The sequence below is a fragment of the Chaetura pelagica genome, unplaced genomic scaffold (assembly GCF_000747805.2).
Source record: "Chaetura pelagica isolate M959 unplaced genomic scaffold, ChaPel_1.0 scaffold188, whole genome shotgun sequence".
NCBI lineage: Eukaryota > Metazoa > Chordata > Aves > Apodiformes > Apodidae > Chaetura > Chaetura pelagica.
In genome coordinates, this window is record NW_009954196.1 from 1,671,670 (window position 1) to 1,679,154 (window position 7,485).

A 7,485-nucleotide genomic window follows, 5' to 3' on the forward strand; every position below is an offset into this window, starting at 1 on the left:
AGCAGAGAGTTATGGGGGTCACGAGAGATCAAGCCTGAGGATCGACGGTGATGGATGGACAGAGTCCTCCCTGGACGCCGGCCATGGACGGAAGAGAAGGGGAGAAGGAGAAGGAAGGAAGTTGTCTTCTGTGATCTCTGACCTTCCTCTGAGCTTACGTAGATATATGGAATGGAATATCTTTGGCCAATTTTGCTGTCTGTCTAACTCAGCCTCCTACGGGGGGGTCACAGATCTCCCCATAGTGTCTGAGCCGGCAGAGTGCAGGTGCAGCCTTGAAGCCTCAGTAGTTAGAAAAACATTCCACTGTCTTATCAGCCTAGCAGAACACACTGTTGCTAGTTACAAGAAAGCTTACTGAAGGAAAAAAAAAATCAGTAAAAAGAAAAATTGGCTTCATCCTGGCTCAAACCAGGACAGTTGATAATTAGACATTATTTCTAATTCTCATTCAAAAGCTTTGATACCAAAACGTTGCTTATTTTCCCCCTCCAAAGAACTTTGCAGCATAGTGGTAAGTTCTCCCAGTCCCAGAGTCCCAGTCACACAGGATACTCATGCACAGGTACTTTTCCATTTACCTCTCAAGATAATGCCACCTGAATGTTTTCAGTCACTAGGACTTTGAATGGAGTGACTGAGGACTTCACAGAGTGTCACCCATAAGGGTGACATGGAAAGTCATACTACAGGACATGGGAGTTATTTAAAGCTCTGGGATGGGCAGAGACCATGAAGGAAGAACAGGAATTAATAGGGGGACAGAGAGGTTCCACTACCTTTGAATACACTAGGATTGAGCTTGCAGGGTGGAAAGAGGGGCTTCCTTCTGTCTGAGCACCTGGGATGAGGAGTGAATGATGGTTCTCTCTCTTCTAATGCATTCTTCTCTTGGTCGCAGATGATCAGGGGAGCCCAGAGGCCCACCAGCACCTGCCAAAGCCTGTGGAGCGAATGGACAAACTTTAGCCTAGCAGACACAAAAGAAAGCTGTCCTGGGTATGGGGAGTAACCTCCCCTCCCCTCTGGTTAAATATCTCTTTTGAGAAGCAGCGTACCCTAGGTGGATCATCTTGCACAAAAGGACTGTGCGTAGTGCTATGTCATAGTGCTATGTCATTTTACATAGGTCTCCTCTCTGCCATAACCTAATGGCTGAACTTGGGCTGTAATAAAACATTTATAAACCTGTATGGGGCTCTGAATTCCATTTTTGTCAGTTGCTGATACAGGCAGTTCTAGGCAATAATACAGACTTTAACACAGCCTGATATATGACATAATTTAGAGTGCCATCTCTAAAAAGACACAAATATACATCAATAATCCAACACATCAAAAATAATCCTCCAAGGAAGTCAGAAAAAGAGAAGGAGCAATGAGGCTGGATAAGGTATCCAGTTATCAAGGGAGACTATTATGCATCTTGCTCAGAACCTCGTGTGATGGAAATATGAACAAAGTCAGATATTATTTTGGTGGGGGAAAAAATGGGCATATGCTGTGCTTTGGTGCTGGCTTTTTTGTTGTGGTTTGGAATTGGGTTGTTTTTTCCTGTAGTTTTCCCTCTCCTCCCCCAAATATGAGCACGAGTGTCACCTGCAGAAATGTAACAATCTGAGTGGTGATTTGCAAATGCAAGTGCCATTTCCTTTTCCTTTGCTCTGTTTGCAGGTTATTAAATGCAAAGCAGCAGTAATGTGGGAAGCCAATAAGCCATTTTCTATTGAGGAAGTGGAAGTTGCCCCACCAAAAGCACATGAAGTTCGCCTCAAGGTACTAAAAATAAAATTTCAAACTATTATGACTTGCTGTTTATTACAGTTATTTCTACGGATTTTTAGGATTCAGTCAGAAAACATTCACTAGGTGAGTAGTTACTGTTCAGTGAGCTCCTATGGAATGTGCTTCAAGCCCTACATTTGATCATGAGGTTTTTGTGTTTTTTTTTAAGAAAAAAAAAAAAAGGTGTTTTTTTTTACTAACTTTTAAACTTACTTTTCCTAAGACACCTATGCTTCTAATGGGCTGAAAAAATGACAATACAAAGCAAAAATCTGAATCTTCTATGGCATGGAACAATAAATTATCTGTTACTTTCTTCAATTTGTGCTAGGAAATAGCTCAGAAGGGCTGAGCTTCCTTTTTTTCACTGGGTTTGCGTTATCTGTTTCCTTTCAGGAACTTTCTCAGTATAATTCAGCAGCTGTTTTCATTTTAGAGCAGTTTCAAGTTAGACAAGTGAGGAGAACCTTCTTTTGGGGTTGACAACAGAAGTTGTAAAGCATATTTGAATGTTTCAGAAGAAATACTGTTGTGCTACCTGCAAATGTGATATAAAATACTGTGTAGCTTAAATGTTTGTGTATATATAACATATATATTTAAAATACTGAAATAATATGTATTTAGAATGTAGTTATGTATTATATCATTGTATGATATATATTTATAGAACATATATGATATATTGTAATATAATCTAAATATAAGATAATATATATGTTTCTATGTTTATAAGTAATATATGACAGTACATTTATATTTACATCATTCTGTAATTTTTATTTTTTTTTTCTATTTATATATAAACATTAGGAATAATTTATTTTGTTCTGTTCTTCACATATGGTTGTACAGCTAGAACATTGGTTCTGCCAGATGATCAGTGAGACTCTCTATAGAACTCAGTAATGCACAGCAAACATTCACAATGGGCCTTGCTTTGTAGATTAAAGACTAATACAAACCATGAAAATCATTAATCACATAACCAAAAGTGTTTCATCAATAGATTTATTCTGTGCATATGTGATTTTGGAGAGAGGCAAGTAACTTCTCCAAATACATGGTATCATTTTACTGCCTCATTTCACATGACATAATTAAGCACTGAAATATTCTTGTCGTCTTGCTAAATCAGATTGTGGCCACAGGGATCTGTCGCTCTGATGACCATGTGATAACTGGTGCACTGGTTATGCCTTTTCCAATAATTCTTGGGCATGAAGCAGCTGGTGTTGTGGAGAGTGTTGGGGAGGGAGTAACTTCAGTCAAACCAGGTATGAAACAGCACTGAACACAAACCCTGTGCTAGAGTTTCCTTAAACTCTTGTTTAAGTCAGAGATAATTACATGTGAGTACTTGTATTGCAGAGGAAAATGTTCATAGAATTACGGAATGGTTTGGGTTGGAAGGGACCTTAAAGATCATATAGTTCCAACCCCCCTGCATCGTCAGAGACACCTCCCACTAGGCCAGGTCGGTCAAAGCCCCATCCAACCTGGTCTTGAACACTTCCAGGGAGGGTGCATCCAAGTTTCTCTGGGCAACCTGTACCAGTGTCTCACCACCCTGATAGTGACAGATTCCTTCCTAAAGTCTAACCTAAATCTCCCCTCTACCAGTTTTCAGCCATTGCCCCTTGTCCAGTCGCTACATGTCCTTGTAAAAATCCCTCCCCAGCTTTCTTATAGTCCCCCTTGCAGGTCCAACCTTGAGTTTTTTCAAGGATACCTTAAGGGAAACTATGTGCTGTTTACATCTTTCTGTGTTGCCAATCTTGATTTATTTTCAGACTTTCTATTCCATTGCTTTTGGTTTTGGCAAAAACATCTGCAGCTTGCTTTCCACCTACATAGAGGTTTTTCTGTTATGGGATTAAGAACATTGATTCTTTTATGTTGGTTGTAGGAAATCAGGTACTAGCTGCAGGTTTTTTAAACAGAGTTTACACAGCTAATCTCTCTCCTAATAAGGCAAAGCAAAGAACTAGACAACAAGTCAAAGCACCTTCTTTTAATTCTCCTAAGACGTAAACAATCCATTGACTTCAGTAGATGAGTACTTAGGTCTCTGTGTTGAATTACTTAAATTTAAAAGTATCAGGGCATGACTGGGATGCCCACGATGCTGTAGGCTTTGCTTGTGTGCAGCACCAGTGCAGTTGAGTCAGCACTGCTCACTGAGGCTTGGATAGCTCTGAGGACACTTATCTGGCCCAGTTGCTCCTCTCACTACACTCTCTCTGAACCTCAGTGGGTAGATAGAAAAATCAGTGAAAGGCATTAATTTTCCTGCTGCAAGATAAGCCAGAATTTCTGTACACTTCTATGGGCCTGAACAAACTCTATCAGCAGCTAAGATATTAAGAGAAAATAAGCACTGAACAAAATCTGCATGGAAATGCTCAGTTTTACCCAGTTTGTTCCAATACTTAAGGAGTTCACTTTTAAAATCTCCGTACTGCCAAGTATGGAGTGAGAATGAAAAATTAATGATGAGATAAAGATAACAGTTCGTTTCAGATCACAATACTGAACACTTTTTAAAAGTGGTTTTATGTTTATCAATAGCATTTGTTTAACATTACTTTTAGAAAAGATATTGTTTGATTTAGTTGCCTTTATCCCATAGTTGATTTTTTTGTTTCTCATTAATTGATTGAGTTGCCTTATCACATTAATTTTTCATGTTACAAATTGTGTGACTCATACACTTGAACTCCCCTATATATACACAGTTTCCTTGCAAAAATCAGAGCACCATCAGCAGAACCTCTTGCTGCTCGATTGGTGTGCAGTTGTCCTGGCAGAGAGTTGGTGGTGAAGAAGTGTCTGGTGGCCAGCTGGCAACATTCAGTTGTCCCTTTCAGAAGTTTGGGGATGTGTAATTTAAGATTTTGTCTGGGTTCTCATTAACCTACTCTGATTTGATTGGTAATAAATTAAACTAATTTCCTCAAGTTGAGCCTGTTTTGCCTCTGACGGTAATTACTGAGTGATCTCTTCCTGTCCTTGTCTTGGCCTTTTGTTACAGTTTTTCTCCCCTGTCCAGATCAGGAAAGGAGTGATAGAGCAGCTTTGGTGGGCATCTGGTGTCCAGCCAAGTTCAACCCACCACAAAAAGACACCAGGAATATTTAAATGAGTTGTCATAACTTTGCCCTATGTCCTTTGTAACAGAGAGCGATGTTTTATCTTCCAAGGGTAACAGAAGAAAATAAAGGCAGTACTGCACTCCTAGAGCACATTTGCCTAGGGTTTAAATACACTTGATTCACCTTTTTACTGGCATGCTTCTTGTTTGCCTTTTTAAATTCACTATTTGCCTTTTTAAATTCACTATAATTACTGTTTTATTTCAAGGAGACAAGGTTATTCCACTCTTTGTTCCACAGTGTGGGGAGTGCAAAAGTTGCTTAAGCTCCAAGGGGAATCTGTGCAGTAAAAATGAGTAAGTTTTCCTGGGTTACCTACAACCTTGATTTTATTTACACAAAACCGATCACATTCAACAAATCTCACTTGCCATTATTTCTGGTCATGTTTCAAACAGCTTTGGTTTAGCTTCTGGATCAATGCCTGATGGCACAACTAGATTCACTTGTAAAGGAAAAGCAATTCACCATTTTATGGGTACAAGTACCTTCACTGAATACACAGTAGTGCATGAATATGCTGTTGCCAAAATTGATTCTGCTGCTCCTCTGGAAAAAGTCTGTCTTATTGGCTGTGGATTTTCCACTGGATATGGGGCTGCTTTGCAGACTGCCAAGGTAAGTATTGTGGTTGGTGTTTCTGGTATCTCATGGGGTCTGTCCAGGATTGTGTGGCCTGCAAGCAGGTTGTCAGCATAGCAGCCAAGAAGTATAGACTCTGTTGAATTAGTATCTAAGAAGATAGTAATTCTTTGCCTATTTCAGTTTCTCAGTATCTAAGGTACTCAGAAGGATTCAATTAAAAATGCAGTAAAAATACCTACTACCATCTATTAAGTTTTCTCTCATAGCTTTATCACCCCTAGAAAAATGTTACAACAGAGCTGATTTCTTGTATTGCAACTTAAGTCTAAGAATACTTGGAAGCCTATATATGGAATATTCATAATTTCTAGCAATACATAAAAGTGACTTGTACAGCAGGCACTGTCTTCAGTGGAGTGACACTACAGATTGTAACACTACTTGAATATAAAACATCATTAAAATAATGTGTCTCAAAAACCTGAAGCTAAGAAGTGTAATGAAAACCTGGTCTCAGAAAGGCATTTTAGGGACAATTTATCTTAGTCATTTGTAGCATTATAACAGTATAGCTGGCTACTGCAGTAGTAGGTAATCACGTGTAAATTCCTTCTCAGCAGGTACTCTCTAAGTTACAAGAAGTGGCTTAATTGAAAACATGTTGATAATAAGAAAATGCATTTTACTTTACCTAGATTGTAGAAGCATGCCATGTTTATGTGATTATTATAGGTGGAACCAGGCTCCACCTGTGCCGTCTTTGGCCTTGGAGGAGTTGGCCTCTCTGTTGTCATGGGCTGCAAGGCAGCTGGAGCTTCCCGCATCATTGCTGTTGATATCAATAGTGACAAGTTTGCCAAGGCCAAGGAGCTGGGAGCCACCGACTGTATCAACCCTAAAGATTTCCAGAAGCCTATTCAAGAAGTGCTGATCGAAATGACCGGCCAGGGCGTGGACTATTCCTTTGAGGTCATCGGCCGTACTGAAACCATGGTATGAAACCAAAAGATGTGCTCAAATGAGATGTTAGCTTGTTAGTTCTTTTTGCTAACCCACTAAGCACCAAGAGTGCAGAGCTGAGAGCCACTGGCTAAGTGCCATGCTAACTTCAAGCCTGTTTAGTCCAGCTAACTGCCACTGAGATAGAAGTAGGGACAGAAGCAGGCTCAAAAACTTAGGAAAGGGAACTTAATGGTCTACTGGCCTAACCAGGGTGGCTAAATTTCACATAGCCCACTATCTGCTTTCCAACAATGGCTTATCACTAATGACTAAGACAAAAGGAGAAAGAGAAAAAAGCTAGGACATATCTAACGTGTGACAGGAGGTACAATGGTGAGAGCAGATACAATGGAAATGGTTTGATGTGGTTTCAGTTACAAAAAATTAATTGCAAATGGAGCCCTGAGAGGAGGAGAAAGCATTCAAACTTTGGTGCCCCAGAGGCAAATCTTGCATGATCCTGGGTTGTCCATCTGTTTCCAATGTAGACTGCAGCCTTAGCCTGTTGCGAATACAACTATGGTGTCAGTGTGATTGTGGGAGTGCCTCCAGCAGCACAAAATATCACTCTTGACCCCATGCTCCTCGTCACTGGTCGCACCTGGAAAGGGTCTGTCTTTGGAGGTAAGGACTTGGAAACGTGATTGAACTGGCTTGGGAAACTTGTAAATCTTCTTTAATGAAATAGGATATATAAAAATTCGTTGCTTAGGTTGTTCCATTGGAAGTAATATTGATAGCTGTTTTGCTGACAAAGAAGCACAAAGGGAATTAATTCTGGGAACTGTTAGTTAAAGGAGAGAGAAGGAGAGAGAAAAATAGAAGGGGGAGGAAGAAATGGGAGAGAAGTAGAGGAAAAGAAAGGTGGGGGTTTTGTGGGGGAAGTTTTTTCCTTTCCCCCCTTCTCCCCTTCTATTTGGTTTATGTAGAATAGCTGCATTTCATCCAATGTTTCCTG

General features: G+C 40.0%; 1 protein-coding gene across 1 annotated transcript in view; it reads left to right on the top strand.

Annotated features, from left to right (window-relative positions):
- LOC104393657 (alcohol dehydrogenase 1) overlaps window positions 1–7,485 on the top strand; it is a 14,575-nt gene that overhangs the window by 5,213 nt on the left and 1,877 nt on the right. Inside the window, exons 2-7 of the mRNA XM_010003171.1 lie at window positions 1,675–1,776; window positions 2,924–3,062; window positions 5,149–5,236; window positions 5,339–5,558; window positions 6,258–6,518; window positions 7,016–7,151. Coding sequence (XP_010001473.1) covers window positions 1,675–1,776; window positions 2,924–3,062; window positions 5,149–5,236; window positions 5,339–5,558; window positions 6,258–6,518; window positions 7,016–7,151 — 946 coding nt within the window. The remainder of the gene's footprint in view (window positions 1–1,674; window positions 1,777–2,923; window positions 3,063–5,148; window positions 5,237–5,338; window positions 5,559–6,257; window positions 6,519–7,015; window positions 7,152–7,485) is intronic.